The sequence below is a fragment of the Mustelus asterias genome, chromosome 2 (assembly GCF_964213995.1).
Source record: "Mustelus asterias chromosome 2, sMusAst1.hap1.1, whole genome shotgun sequence".
Taxonomy (NCBI): domain Eukaryota; kingdom Metazoa; phylum Chordata; class Chondrichthyes; order Carcharhiniformes; family Triakidae; genus Mustelus; species Mustelus asterias.
The window spans coordinates 153,623,274-153,639,959 of record NC_135802.1 but is presented as its reverse complement, the minus strand read 5'-3'; the positions used below and the strand labels follow the sequence as shown (position 1 = coordinate 153,639,959).

The 16,686-nt window shown below is 45.0% G+C and overlaps 2 protein-coding genes across 6 annotated transcripts in view; one reads left to right on the top strand and one right to left on the bottom strand.

The window, feature by feature from the left end:
* Positions 1-16,686, bottom strand: part of fyco1a (FYVE and coiled-coil domain autophagy adaptor 1a) — a 159,202-nt gene that overhangs the window by 58,021 nt on the left and 84,495 nt on the right. The gene's annotated exons all lie outside the window — the stretch shown is intronic.
* On the top strand, positions 11,437-13,266 carry LOC144479836 (C-X-C chemokine receptor type 6-like). Its single transcript, XM_078198821.1, has 2 exons — positions 11,437-11,540; positions 11,866-13,266. Exon 2 carries the CDS (start codon positions 11,901-11,903, stop codon positions 12,963-12,965), a length of 1,065 nt encoding a protein of 354 aa, XP_078054947.1. The 5' UTR covers positions 11,437-11,540; positions 11,866-11,900; the 3' UTR covers positions 12,966-13,266.

Here is a 16,686-nt window from a genome sequence, read left to right as displayed (position 1 = left end):
ATAAATTTATCTGTGCATCTGCATGTCACTCCCTTCATTAGCCACTGGCTGGCGCAATGATTTTGCTAATTGCAACAATCAGACCATAGGTTTGCCTCAACCACAAACCCCAGACATTAATTCCACAGCCTCGCAAGCCTCTGTGTAAAAAGATTTCTCCTGTTTTTGATGCTAAAGCTCTAACATTCAAAACTGTAACAATACTTCCTCGACCTAGACGTCTCAACTAATGGAAACAGTCTGCCTGTATCTACCTTTTCCCATTAGCCAGAGTTTAATGAACCCCCTTCCTCTCCATGGGTAGGATGGTGGGTGCCACGCCTGTCACCAACCTGTTGTCGGTGGCATTTTACCAGTGGTAGGGGATGCATTGGGCAGCCCACCCAACACCTAGGGCAAATTGAGGCCCTAAAGTGGCCAATTACTGGCCACTTAAAGGCCTTCTCCAGGTACTGCTGGTATTTGACCAGTGGTGGGGCTGTCCATGCCATATAGTGCATTGTAAGCACATGTTTTGGCCACTTAAAAGCTTTCATAGAAATCATAGAAACCCTACAGTGCAGAAGGAGGCCATTCAGTCCATCGAGTCTGCACCGACCACAATCCCACCCAGGACCTACCCCCATATCCCTACATATTTACCCGCTAATCCCTCTAACCTACACATCTCAGGACACTAAGGGGCAATTTTAGCATGGCCAATCAACCTAACCCGCACATCTTTGGACTGTGGGAGGGAAACGGAGCACCCGGAGGAAACCCACGCAGACACGAGGAGAATGTGCAAACTCCACACAGACAGTGACCCAAGTCAGGAATCGAACCCAGGTCGCTGGAGCTGTGAAACAGCAGTGCTAACCACTGTGCTACGTGCCGCCCAGTACCTTCTCCAGGTACTGCTGGTATTTGACCAGTGGTGGGGCTGTCCATGCCATATAGTGTATTGTAAGCACATGTTTTGGCACTGTGTCCAAAAGAGGCACCACCCTGAACTCAGGCCCACCCAGTGAAACACCCCATTTACTTGGCGCTTGACACCCAAGTAAATAGGGTGTTTCACCAGGGCCTGTCTGGGAGGACAGTTTCCTCCCACTGTCCGGACATGCTCTGTAACAGGGACTGGCTGTAGTCCCAGCAATGGCCACTGCTCCTGGTGGTGCTGCTGAGACTAGAGAACTGCTGGTCATTTGAGTGGTGAGCAGCTCCTGCGAGTGAGGCTTCCTCCCAGATGACGGCTGAAGTCTCGTCCTGAACCAATTGGCAACTGCATTGCCATTAAATCAGGCCAGTGTTTCTCGGCCTTCCTGGTAAAACTTAGGTATGGGTAAGAAACTGACTGAATGGGTAATGTCAGGGTATGTAGTGTACTGTTTGGGGTTTCCCCCCCAATGGCTCAGCGCTACTATTATTACTCAAGACTATGACTGTTTCTAGTTTGCATCGGTGACTATTACTCTGAAACACAGTGCAAAGTTGTTAGATTTGCAGATAATCACAAACTCGAATAGAAGGAGACAACAGAATCAGCAAAACAAAATTTGAGAGAGGATGAACAATAACGGATGCAATTTAATGCTAACAAGGATGTCTGTCACCTTGCCTAACCCCATGCTTGTGAAGTGTCATTAGCACTGCTGCCTCATAGCGCCAGGGATCCGGGTTCGATTTCCGGCTTGGGTCACTGTCTGTGTAGAGTTTGCACGTTCTCCCCGTGTCTGTGTGGGTTTCCTCCAGGTGCTCCGGTTTCCTCCCATCGTCCGAAAGACGTGCTGGTTAGGTGCATTGACCCGAACAGGAGCTGGAGTGTGGCGACTAGGGGAATTTCACTGTAGTGTTAATGTAAGCTTTACTTGTGACTAATAAATAAACTTTAACTTTTTTTGGGTGCCCCTCAAGCTCTATATAACAAACATGCTTCTCTAATGGAGAGCGAATCTATGCTCCTTAAAGGAAAAGCAAAATACTGCAGATACTGGAAATCTGAAATAAAAACAGAGCGCGGCAGGAAAACCCCAGCAGGTCTAGCAGCACCTATGGAGAGAGAAACAGAATTGATGTTTCGAGTCCAATATGACGAAACCAAAGAAAAGTCAGATCTGCTGAGCTTTCCCGGCACTTTGTCCTATGATCCTTTGTGGATTGCGACTAATTAATTTACCTAATCGTTCGCTGGTAAGAAAATAAATAACTTGCATTAATTGATATTGTGTCCTATGCTACTTAGGATGACCTAATTAAGTATGTTTACAGTGCAGCCCAAGGTAAGATAGATAAACACAGCAGCCAATTTGTATCGAGTAGCATCCTACAAGCAGTACAGTTATGAAGTGGCCTGGAAATTTAATCATGTCATAAAGCAGGCATGGAGGAGGCAGTGTTGGTATTGTCTCATAATGATGACTCAGGCATGCAGCCAGCACTAACTCTGAATGCATCTCTGTTTGGTGGGCTGGATATCAAGCATCTTGGATTCCATTAAAGGGCAGGCAGCTTGTCTTCAAAATAAAATGCACACTGGCCGCAGAAAGAACAAAACATTTCTCAAAACTGAAATGGCTTTAGCAAGTACTGAGTAGGCACCAGGTTCTCTAATACTATCTTGAATAGCCTGGTGTAGGCCGTGGACCAAATTAAGAACACCCTCTTCTCCTCAGGGGACAGAAAGCCTGCCAAGCAATAACTCTGTTGCCAATGGGATATCAATGCCAGGAGCTGAGCTCCAAAAACATGGCTGTAACACTGTAAACAAATTCAACAACTTTGTCAAAATTGTTTCACACAGGTTCAGATCAGGTTTAGGCTTGCACTAATGAGTATATAAATAAATTTATCTGTGCATCTGCATGTAACTCCCTTCATTAGCCACTGGCTGGCGCAATGATTTTGTTAATCGCAACAATCAGACCATAGGTTTGCCTCAACCACAAACCCCAGACATTAATTCCACAGCCTCGCAAGCCTCTGTGTAAAAAGGATTTCTCCTGTTTTTGATGCTAAAGCTCTGACATTCAAAACTGTAACAATACTCCCCTGATCTAGACGTCTCAACTAATGGAAACAGTCTACTTATATCTACCCTCTCTCATTAGCCAGAGTTTAATGAACTCCTTCCCTCTCCATGGGTGGGATGGTGGGTACAGTCAGAAGTCTAACAACACCAGGTTAAAGTCCAACAGGTTAATTTGGTAGCAAAAGCCACAAGCTTTCGGAACAGGCTGTTCCCTCGTCAGGTGGGTGGGAGTTCTGATCACAAACAGGGCGCAAAGACACAAACTCAATTTACATGAATAATGATTGGAATGTGAGTCTTTACAGCTAATCAAGTCTTAAAAGTACAGACGATGTGAGTGGAGGGAGCATTAAGCACAGGTTAAAGAGATGTGTATTGTCTCCAGACAGGACAGCTAGTGAGATTTTGCACATCCAGGCAAGTTGTGGGGATTACAGATAATGTGACATGAACCCAATATCCCGGTTGAGGCCGTCCTCATGTGTGCGGAACCTCTGCTCAGCGACTCTGCGCTGTCGTGTGTCGTGAAGGCCACCTTGGAGAACGCTTACCCGGATATCAGAGGCTGAATGCCCGTGACCGCTGAAGTGCTCCCCAACAGGAAGAGAACAGTCTTGCCTGGTGATTGTCGAGCGGTGTTCATTCATCCGTTGTCGTGGCGTCTGCATAGTTTCCCCAATGTACCATGCCTCAGGACATCCTTTCCTGCAGCGTATCAGGTAGACAACGTTGGCCGAGTTGCAAGAGTAGGTACCGTGTACCTGGTGGATGGTGTTCTCGCGTGAGATGATGGCATCCGTGTCGATGATCCTGCACATCTTGCAGAGGTTGCTGTGGCAGGTTTGTGTGGTGTCATGGTCACTGTTCTCCTGAAGGCTGGGTAGTTTGCTGCGTACAATGTTCTGTTTGAGGTTGTGCGGTTGTTTGAAGGCAAGAAGTGGGGGTGTGGGGATGGCCTTGGCGAGATGTTCGTCTTCATCAATGACGTGTTGAAGGCTCCGGAGGAGATGTCGTAGCTTCTCCGCTCCGGTGAAGTACTGCACGACGAAGTGTACTCTGTCCACCGTGTCCCGTGTTTGTCTTCTGAGGAGGTCGGTGCGGTTTTTCGCTGTGGCGCGTCGGAACTGTCGATCGATGGGTCGAGCGCCATATCCTGTTCTTATGAGGGCATCTTTCAGCGTCTGGAGGTGTCTGTTGCGATCACAACAGACACCTCCAGACGCTGAAAGATGCCCTCATAAGAACAGGATATGGTGCTCGACCCATCAATCGACAGTTCCGACGCGCCACAGCGAAAAACCACACCGACCGCCTCAGAAGACAAACACGGGACACGGTGGACAGAGTACCCTTCGTCGTCCAGTAGTTCCCCGGAGCGGAGAAGCTACGACATCTCCTCCAGAGCCTTCAACACGTCATTGATGATGACGAACATCTCGCCAAGGCGATCCCCACATCCTCACTTCTTGCCTTCAAACAACCGCACAACCTCAAATAGACCATTGTACGCAGCAAACTACCCAGCCTTCAGGAGAACACTGACCACGACACCACACAACCCTGCCACAGCAACCTCTGCAAGACGTGCCGGATCATCGACACGGATGCCATCATCTCACGCGAGAACACCATCCACCAGGTACACGGTACATACTCTTGCAACTCGGCCAACGTTGTCTACCTGTTACGCTGCAGGAAAGGATGTCCTGAGGCATGGTACATTGGGGAAACCATGCAGACGCTACGACAACGGATGAATGAACACCGCTCGACAATCACCAGGCAAGACTGATCTCTTCCTGTTGGGGAGCACTTCAGCGGTCACGGGCATTCAGCCTCTGATATCCGGGTAAGCGTTCTCCAAGGCGGCCTTCACGACACACGACAGCGCAGAGTCGCTGAGCAGAGGTTCCGCACACATGAGGACGGCCTCAACCGGGATATTGGGTTCATGTCACACTATCTGTAACCCCCACAACTTGCCTGGACGTGCAAAATCTCACTAGCTGTCCTGACTGGAGACAATACACATCTCTTTAACCTGTGCTTAATGCTCCCTCCACTCACATCGTCTGTACCTTTAAGACTTGATTAGCTGTAAAGACTCACATTCCAATCATTATTCATGTAAATTGAGTTTGTGTCTTTGTGCCCTGTTTGTGATCAGAACTCCCACCCACCTGACGAAGGAACAGCCTGTTCCGAAAGCTAGTGGCTTTTGCTACCAAATAAAGCTGTTGGACTTTAACCTGGTGTTAGACTTCTTACTGTTTTTACCCCAGTCCAACGCCGGCATCTCCACATCATGGGATGATGGGTGCCATGCCTGTCACCAACCTGTTGTCGGTGGCATTTTACCAGTTGTGGGGGATGCATTGGGCAGCCCACTCAACACCTCGGGCAAATAGTATACTATCTCTTACTATCAGCTGTGATATCTATCACCTACAGCCTACCTACCTCAAGATTCCCCTCCCCTTATCCTCTCACTATCCTAGATTAATCGCAGAACACTTCACGACAACGCATCCTCCTCAGACTCTCACACTCATCATTATTGCAACCTTCACTTTACCAGACTTCAGTTCTCACACATTGCATTCTTTCTATTTCACTCATAGAATTTGACGGCACATCTCCTGGTTGACTGAAAACATCACCAACTGTGACCCGGTAACTTGACTTGAACGGTGAAGTCCCAGGTTTCAAACTTCCACAGAAAATCTGGACAATCCTTAACCACATGAAGATGGGCCAAGGAAGATGTCGTTATTTGTTTCACAAGTGGAATGTTAGGAACAGCTCAAATTGAGACTGTGGTCTTCTAGACAGACTATTGCCTGTATCCTGAACTTCTGGCCTGAGATCCATTCCTGATGGCATCACCACCATTCAAACTGCATTAGCTGAAGCCGTGGAATGAATTCTTAATCTTGACATTGAACTATAACTGCTTCCCCAGCTTATACGAATAATACCAATCATAGAAACATGCTTTGAACACAAAAACTTGCATTTATATACCAGCCTTTAACATAATAACATGTTGGGTGGGTCTTGAAGGAGCATTATAAAGCAATATTTGATACTGAATCACATAAGGTATCTTTGTGGCCTTATATGATAGATTTGTTTTTACTAGAATGATTGAACATAAGGTTCTGTCCTGCAAAGTTAAGTTGACATTACACTGTACAGCACTGGATAAGTGCTGAGTTCCATTAGAATACTTTTCCAACTGGAAAAAATACTATTATGCATTCAAAACTATAGAAAGCAGAACCTGGGAATCCTGTTCTGGTTTGACCAGTGATTCACATACCCAGAGAACTTTAACTTCTAAAAAAATAGACTGCTGCTTAAATTTAGAAAAAAAAATCAGGCCCTTCAATTTCAATTGGCTCCACTGTCTAAATTTGTTTTGATAGGTGAACATAAGAACATAAGAAATAGGAGCAGGAGTAGGCCATCTGGCCCTTCGAGCCTGCCCCGCCATTCAACAAGATCATGGCTGATCTGAAGCGAATCAGTTCCACTTACCCGCCTGCTCCCCATATCCCCTAATTCCCTTATCGATCAGAAAACTATCTACCCTTGATTTAAACATATTCAACGAGGAAGCCTCCACCACTTCAATGGGCAGAGAATTCCAGAGATTCACTACCCTCTGAGAGAAGAAGTTCCCCCTCAACTCTGTTCTGAACCGCCCCCCCCTTATTTTGAGGCTGTGCCCTCTAGTTCTGGTTTCCCTTCTAAGTGGAAAGAATCTCTCCACCTCTACCCTATCCAGCCCCTTCATTATCTTATATGTCTCTATAAGATCACCCCTCATCCTTCTAAACTCCAACGAGTACAGACCCAATCTGTTTAATCTCTCCTCATAAGCTACACCCCTCATCTCCGGTATCAACCTGGTGAACCTTCTCTGCACTCCCTCCAAGGCCAATATATCCTTTCGCAAATAAGAGGACCAAAACTGCACACAGTACTCCAGTTGCGGCCTTACCAGTGCCTTGTACAGTTGCAGCAAGACCTCCCTGCTTTTATATTCTATCCCCCTCGCGATAAAGGCCAACATTCCATTCGCCTTCTTGATCACCTGCTGCACCTGCAGACTGAGTTTTTGCGATTCGTGCACAAGGACCCCCAGGTCCCTCTGCACAGTCGCACGATGTAATTTTTCTCTATTTAAATAATATTCCAATTTACTATTATTTCTTCCAAAGTGGATAACCTCACATTTGCTAACGTTATATTCCATCTGCCAGATCCTCGCCCACTCGCTCAGCCTATCCAAATCTCTCTGCAGACTTTCCGCGTCCTCCACGCAATTCGCTTTCCCACTCACCTTCGTGTCATCAGCAAACTCGAATACCCTAGATTCAGTCCCCTCCTCCAGATCATCTATGTAAATGGTAAACAATTGAGGCCCCAGCACCGATCCCTGCGGCACGCCACTGGTCACCAACTGCCAACCAGAAAAGCACCCATTTATCCCAACTCTCTGCTTCCTGTTAGATAGCCAATCCCCAATCCACGCCAACACCTTACCCCTAACTCCGTGTACCCCAATCTTCTGCAGCAACCTTTTGTGAGGCACCTTATCGAACGCCTTCTGGAAATCTAAAAACACCACATCCACCGGTTCCCCTCTGTCAACCGCACTAGTGACATCTTCATAAAAGTCCAGTAGATTCGTCAAACACGACTTTCCCTTCATGAATCCATGCTGCGTCTGCTTGATCGAACCATTCTTATTCAGGTGCTCTGTTATTTCCTCTTTAATAATGGACTCTAGCTGGTGAGCCCTCTAATGGTGAGCCCATTATGGCTGCATGGCTGAGTTTCTAAAGCTTCTGAAGCACTTGGTTCAGTGGGGGATTTGTTTATACATTGTTCAGGGGACTGACGGCATTGTTTGATTGACAATTTTAAGAGGTTATAATAGGATTATCTGTTTGCAGGGTTTGCTAAGAAGTTGTTTGTGTGTTTGTACAACATAATGGTCACTTAAGGGATTAACATTTTTTCAGTGGAATTGAGTATTTTTATTCTATGCAGTATGAATGACCATATGTTTGATTGTTAGATGTTTGTTTTTTCACACCTATTTCAAAGGGTTCCCATTACTAGCAGATGGCTCCTGAGGTCTGTCCATAATGTATACTGAATAAGTGGTTATGGAGATACATTGGGGGGTTGGGGGGGGGGGGGCACAGAGAGGAAATAGAAATATGAACGGGCATAAGAATATGAGGAGGCATAGAGGTGACCCGGGTGACAGGAGGAGGCATGAGGGGCTAGGTGGCAGAGTAGGGGTGAAGGTCACGTGAAGGACCCTGTGGAGAGTTGGGCCAATGTCGCTGGCAATTGAGATGGGCCTACTAACCAGCCTGGTTTGGCACTTGCACTCCTTCAACATTACCTTGCATTTGCCTAGGGGGCAGCTGACCCAAGCCTTTTCCACCCACATCTCTAGGAGATGAAAATATGGTGGGTATGCAATGAAGTGACGAGTTCAGGTTTGTGAAGTCCGGGATTTCCCCAAGTTGTGTTTCCTGAACCTGAGATGAAGGTGCAGCGATTAAAATAAGAGATTCTCAAGAAGCCAGAACTAGAGGTGAACTAGATATCTCAGAGGATTTTGGGGCAGGAGGAGGTTCTAGAGATGGGGAGGAGTGAGAACATGGAATGATTTGAAAACGAGCATGTGAATTATAAAATTGTCTTAACTGTGAGCCAATATTTGTGAAGAGTAGAACATGGAAGGCTGGCCAGTAGTGATTTTGATTTGATTTGATTTATTATTGTCACATGTATTAGTATACAGTGAAAAGTATTGTTTCTTGCATGCTATATCGACAAAGCATACCGTTCATAGAGACGGAAAGGAGAGTGCATAATGTGGTGTTACAGTCATAGCTAGAGTGTAGAGCATTAGAATAATCAAATTTAAAGGAAATATGGCACTATCACGAACACACTTCCTCTCTCTCGCAGCACACGATCACTCACAATTCCAGACAAAACACTGCCAGTGGGAGACACCGGGTCTATTTACAAACCTTTTAAGAATGCTGCTGCCGGCGCTCGTAGGCTGGAACAGAGTCACGGTCAAGGTGACTGCCAGTCTGGAGGAGAGGCATTTAGATTTTCTTCATACTTTATCCTCTTTTTCCCTATTTATCCCTAGACACTCTACATGACAAATTACAACTGCTTCTAGCACTCTTTCTCGCTACTCCCCTTCACACTGAAAGTTAACCTGAGTTCCTCTCTTTCAGTTTAGATAGCATGCACACCAGAGGAGACCAGTCTTTCCAAGAATGCACTGTCAAGTTCCTTGTATGCACCAGTTCAGAGACTATGACCACACCTGCTTCAGAGACCAGAGGAGAGGGTCTTTAAATGATAATTCACCAACTGCAGGTGTGAAAGCGCTGGGCGTTAGGCAATATAGTTTAGTAGTTCTGCTGCAGATGACTTAGATGCTGTGACAGACCGAAGGGTAGATATTTGGAAATACTACTTGCACTAGTCAACTTGTCAGCCAACGTACACACAACCTTGCAGAGCATGGGGGAGTCCAGCTCCAATCTGTGCAAATGCTTCACAGAGCATCAAAACCATTCTGTCGAATACAGATTAAATGGTCAGCTTTATCAATACCCCAGTGGTGCCCAGCATCATAGAGCTGCAAGTTCTCACTGTTGTCACCTTGATTGTGGGATGGCTAATGACAAGAAATCCTGAACGCAATCTTGTTGGGCATAGCCACAAGAATGTTGAGAGTGACCTTGCTGCCATTATGGAAGAACCAGCTCTCATCTCTCAAAATGTCAGCATGCATGTTCCTCCACAACCCTCTCCATCACTGCCCCCTTTTCAGTGCTGCACAGCAAAACGGGTCCGACTCTTATGCCATGAGTCTGCAGTCAGGCCCGCCCAAGCCTAATGCTGCTTGGAGTCACTCACTTTAGCCATCAGAAGGGTTTTCAATGGAGGTTCGGGCGTATCTACATCATCAAGTTTTAGCCACTGAAGAAACACCGTGGTGTGAGCTGTAATTCAGTTTGTAGCATTCTTGCCTCCGAGCCAGAAAGGCTCAACTCCAGGAACTTGAACGTGGAGTGCTGAAGAAATGCTACGCTGTCTGAGCTTCCGTCTGAAAGATGAGGCATCTTCTCTTCCTCGGGTGGACATAAAAAATTCCATGTCACAAATTCAAAGTGGACTAGGGGAAGTCTCCTGATGTCCTGGCCAATATTTGTCTCTCAACTAACATCACTCAAACATATTATTGTTTTAATCTGTTAAAACTGCCCTATCGTGAGACTTTGTTGTGCATAACAAAAACAAACAAAGAACAGTACAGCACAGGAAACAGGCCCTTCGGCCCTCCAAGCCTGTGCCGCTCATTGGTCCAACTAGACCATTCGTTTGTATCCCTCCATTCCCAGACTGCTCATGTGACTATCCAGGTAAGTCTTAAATGATGCCAGCGTGTCTGCCTCCACCACCCTACTTGGCAGCGCATTCCAGGCCCCCACCACTCTCTGTGTAAAAAACATCCCTCTGATATCCGAGTTATATCTCGCCCCTCTCACCTTGAGCCCATGACCCCTGGTGATCGTCACCTCCGACCTGGGAAAAAGCTTCCCACTGTTCACCCTATCTATACCCTTCATAATTTTGTACACCTCTATTAGGTCTCCCCTCATTCTCTGTCTTTCCAGGGAGAACAACCCCAGTTTACCCAATCTCTCCTCATAGTTAAGACCCTCCATACCAGGCAACATCCTGGTAAACCTTCTCTGCACTCTCTCTAAAGCCTCCACGTCCTTCTGGTAGTGCGGCGACCAGAACTGGACACAGTACTCCAAATGTGGCCTAACCAGCGTTCTATACAGCTGCAACATCAGACTCCAGCTTTTATACTCTATACCCCGTCCTATAAAGGCAAGCATACCATATGCCTTCTTCACCACCTTCTACACTTGTGCTGCCACCTTCAAGGATTTGTGGACTTGCACAGCTAGATCCCTCTGTGTTTCTATACTCTTGATGGCTCTGCCATTTATTGTATAACTCCCCCCATTCGCTATCCTCCAATCCTCTGTGTCCAATAAATTGATTCCCCTCAATGAATAAGATTTTAGAATGAACATACAAGATTCATAATTATTTCTGTTAATAGATACAAATAAAATTGAATAGTTAAAATTCTGCTCTGGATTTGGTGTTGACGTTTCTATTTGCAGTGAACTGACAGCATGAGGCTTGTGCGAAGGATGCAACGCAGGTTGATATGTATCAATTTGCAAACCAAACTTGTGGCAGCAGAGGAACCGGAAAGTAATCTGAAAGCAGCTCTTGCTGCTTTGAACTTCGACATATAAAAGACACATCAAGTCAGCCTTGGGTTTGGTTTAAAACTACCTGCAACATGCAGCAGTGAGGTATTCTAAAATTCCAAAGGCTGACAGTCTCAACTACTGATACCAAAGTTTCAGAATTTCCCCGAATTGTGGTAAGTTCTTACATAGATTATTTTCAAGGTTGGTCGTTAAAAAGTATGCATTAAGAAGATTTATTTTTGAAACGTTAAAACATAACTACAATTACTTTTATTCCTTTAGTTTGAAAGGTGACATAATAGTTATAGAATACTATAGAATAGTAAGAATTAAATTTGTGAGATCATGCCGCATTGTTAGGATTAACATATGCAGTCACATTATTTGAATAAATCCTAATTTTATTTTTGTATTAACTGAGATAATTGTACAAGCCTATTGGAAAAGGTAGATCAGAGTCTATTGTTGTACATCACATGGTCCTGTGTTCTATTTCAGGTGCATTTCGCAGACGCGATTCCTGGTCTCCAATTATGACAGAATACGAATATTATGAGGATAACAGCACATTATTCCCCTTTAATTTGTCTTCAACATTCTGTGAGAAAGCCAAAGTTGGAGAATTCAAAGAGGTTTTCCTGCCCTGTGTTTATTCAGTCGTCTTTGTGTCTGGGCTGCTGGGGAATTCTTTGGTCATTGTGACATATGTTTACTATGAGAAACTGAAGACTGTGGCTGATGTCTACATGATGAATCTGGCGATTGCTGACCTGCTCTTCCTCTGCACCCTGCCATTCTGGGTAGTTGACGGATACTCTGGATGGATATTTGGAACATATATGTGCAAAATTGTGAATGGGACATACACTGTCAACCTCTACAGCTGTATGCTAATACTCACCTCTGTGACCATCAACAGGTTCAGAGCCATTGTTCAAGCAACAAAAACACTCAATAATAAACATAAAAAAAATTGCAGCGTGCTCACTTGTGTAGGGATTTGGGTGTTTACAATCATTTTAGCTCTTCCAGAATTCATATTAAGCGAAACAAAAATTGATCCATTGAATAAAATTATTTGTAAAATGGATTATCCTCCCAATTCAGGCAACATAATTAAAATGGGAGTGCGTGTAACTCAGATGGTAGTTGGATTTCTGATACCCTTTATAGCCATGATCATTTGTTACTCAATCATTGCAAAAACTCTGCTCCAAGCCAAGGGGTTTCAGAAGCATAAATCATTAAAGATTATCGTTGCAGTTGTAGTTGTGTTTGTGATTTGTGAGCTGCCATTCAACATTGTCTTGTTGGTGCAAACTCTACAGATCTACAATGAAGAAAATGCGAGTTGTGAATACTCTGCAAATGTAGACTATGCAATTATTGTCACAGAGAGTATTGCGTATGTACACTGTTGTCTCAATCCTATTCTTTATGTATTTCTTGGAGTAAAGTTTAGAAATAGCTTTCTGAAGATTTTAAAAGATACTGGGTGCATCAGTCAAAAACAATTGGCCGGGTATCTGAAAACTGAGTGTGAGACATCACGACCTATATCGGGAGTATCCGAAACAACAACTATGTATCCTTTATAAAATAAAAAGGATCAAAAGGATGTATAATTGTATATTGTATAATTTTAATTTGAAGGAACAGCAGGAATGGCTGTTTTCACCAATATTTACTGGAATTTCTCTGATTTACTGATGCGTTATGCTTGATAAACGGGGTTTGAGAATGAACCTCTGGTCTGGATCAAATTTGATTCCATGTTGTATATATTTATATCTTGTGATCTGGGAGTATAAAATACTGTTTAATTTGTTTATGCACAAATATGTAATTCTGTATAAAGATATTCAACAAGTTTCTCATAAAATATATTTTAAAAGCCCTAATAATGTCTCTGTTTAGCTTTTTACAAATCTAAAACTGTTCAACCGGGTGTAGAGCATAAAGACCGATGTAGACTTGTTGGGCCAAATGGCCTGTTTCTGTGCTACAAATTGTGTGTAATTCAACCAGGTCACAACAGGAAGATAGAGAAGTGAACACAGCCTAATAATTTGGTCTTTGGTACAAGACACAGGTGACAGGTATGAAGAAACAGGTGACAGGTATGAGGATGAAGCCTCTAGCTTTGGCAGCTAATAATCCTTGATTCAACCATGCTATTCTAATAGTTGCCAAAATTTTACATTGCCTGGACGCACATGAAATTGCGTGAGAAGATGTTGGGCGTATGTCCTGACATCATATGAAATTTCAGTCGGTAGGCCCAAGCCAGAGTTGGAAGCGGCCCACTGACAATTAAGCAGGCAATTAAGCCCATTAAGGGGCTAATTGAAAGCTATTTTATATAGCCCGTCTATTTTTACAGCTGGCGGACAGGCGGCCTTTACATTTAGCTACAACCTCGATCCAGGACAGGTGAAATGTTAGGGCTGAAATAAAATGAACAAAGATGTCTGGGGACTGAGGTTTGTGTTTGAATGGGCTCACCGATTTTTACAGATTTACCATAGAAAGCATCCTTTCCGGATGTATCATAACTTGGTATGGGCTCCTGCTCTGACCAAGACCGCAAGAAACTACAAAGGGTGTGAACGAAGCCCATTATTTGAATAAATCCTAATTTATCCATCACGCAAACCAGCCTCCCACCCATTGACTCCATCTACACTTCCCACTGCCTCAGAAAAGCAGCCAACATAATCAAGGGCCCCACGCACTTTACAACCTTTAAAAAGTATTTGGATGAGCACTTGAAATGTCATAACATTCAAGGATATGGGACACGTGCTGAAAAATGGGATTAGCACGACTTTAATGGTAGTTGTTGTTGGTGCAGACTCGATGGGTTGAAGGGCTTTTTTTGTGCTGGACGACTCTCACTGACTTCCTGCCCAGGAGCAGATTAACCACAGCATCAATGCTGTCCCAAATAAGAGAGAAGATAAACAAGGTCCAGGTGAAATTTGGTGACATCCAGAAATACCAAACAAAAATACAGTGAACCAGTGGGATTTGAAGCATCCTATCAGCCATAGCCAAAAAGTAAGAGACGTGATCTTACCGGCTCACCGCACCAGTCGATCAGCACGGTGAGCTGGAAAGATCGTGAGCGAGGTTAAAAAACCTTCCTCTTGGCCCTGTTTTGCTGGCGAGATTGGCTTCATGCCCAGAGACGGCACAAAGCCATTTACGTAAAAGTGATCAGATTTAAAAGGATTTAGCTGCTCCCGCACAGCATCTTCCGGCCTCCTGGAATCTTCCCCCTCATTGGCGTGATGTCACGCTAAGTGCCAATCGGCCCATTGCTCTGCATCATGCAGGTGGAGAGTGGGAACTATTATAGGGGTAAAGCTTACCTGTAAATGTGGTCATGAGATAACACTACAAGCTAACATAAAAGGCTAAGTTCCCCCAAGATTACTTACACTGCAACCTATGCCCAAACCTGTCAGTCGTTACATGGAGGCCATTGAAAATTTCACTTGGCTGGAAAGACTTCAAGGAGGGTCACGTTTAAAACCTATAACATCCACAGAGAACAGACCTCAGTATAACAGCATCAGGATAATAAAAAACTTTCCAAAATCTATACTCATGAGGCAACATTCTATGATCCTTATGCAAGTCTTACATATGAATTTTTCAACTACCTTGTTCACAGAACAACTGGCTTTGTTCATGTCACTTCTGGGACATAAAGGTGACTGAGCTGAGATTTAGTGAGACACCATAAACCTGAGGGACATGATGGGAGATACTTGAGGGGACATCTATTGCACTTGGAGTCCTTGGAACATTGCATCACATGGGCGGCACGGTAGCACAGTGGTTAGCACTGCTGCTTCACAGCTCCAGGGTTCGATTCCCGGCTCGGGTCACTGTCTGTGTGGTTAGCACTGCTGCTTCACAGCTCCAGGGTTCGATTCCCGGCTCGGGTCACTGTCTGTGTGGTTAGCACTGCTGCTTCACAGCTCCAGGGTCCCGGGTTCGATTTCCGGCTCGGGTCACTGTCTGTGTGGAGTTTGCACATTCTCCTCGTGTCTGCGTGGGTTTCCTCCGGGTGCTCCGGTTTCCTCCCATAGTCCAAAGATGTGCGGGTTAGGTGATTGGCCAGGTTAAAAATTGCCCCTTAGAGTCCTGAGATGCGTAGGTTAGAGGGATTAGTGGGTAAATATGTGGGGATAGGACCTGGGTGGGATTGTGGTCGGTGCAGACTCGATGGGCCGAATGGCCTCCTTCTGCACTGTAGGGATTCTATGATTCTATTCTATGACATGGAACAGTCATTCACTGCCTGAGATTTTGAGGCAAAAAAGCAAAATATATTTACACATGAGCAAAGTATATACAGCGAGTACCCGTGCCATCATTGTGCTCTCAGTACTTCTTAATTTTCTAATGCTACCCTGGGTGGACATTTCCAGCCGCGCCCACCCCGAAACTGTAAAATCCTGCCCGAGGTCAACGGACCTTTCCATGGTCCGCTCCTCGCCCGCGAAGATACCTGTAGCAGGTGGAACGGGAAAATTTACCCTCCTTATTGAGTTTTTTGAGAAAGTGACCAAGGAGGTGGATGGGGGCAAGGCAGTGGACGTGGTATATATGGATTTTAGTAAGGCGTTTGATAAGGTTCACCATGGTAGGCTTCTGCAGAAAATGCAGATGTATGGGATTGGGGGTGATCTAGGAAATTGGATCAGGAATTGGCTAGCGGATAGGAAACAGAGGGTGGTGGTTGATAGTAAATATTCATCATGGAGTGCGGTTACAAGTGGTGTACCTCAGGGATCTGTTTTGGGGCCACTGCTGTTTGTAATATTTATTAATGATCTGGATGAGGGTATAGTTGGGTGGATTAGCAAATTTGCTGATGACACCAAAGTCGGTGGTGTGGTAGACAGTGAGGAAGGGTGTCGTAGTTTGCAGGAAGACTTAGACAGGTTGCAAAGTTGGGCCGAGAGGTGGCGGATGGAGTTTAATGCGGAGAAGTGTGAGGTGATTCACTTTGGTAGGAATAACAGATGTGTTGAGTATAGGGCTAACGGGAGGACTTTGAATAGTGTGGAGGAGCAGAGGGATCTAGGTGTATGTGTGCATAGATCCCTGAAAGTTGGGAATCAAGTAGATAAGGTTGTTAAGAAGGCATATGGTGTCTTGGCGTTTATTGGTAGGGGGATTGAATTTAGGAGTCGTAGCGTTATGTTGCAACTGTACACAACTCTGGTGCGGCCGCACTTGGAGTACTGTGTGCAGTTCTGGTCCCCGCATTACAGGAGGGATGTGGAGGCTTTGGAGAGGGTG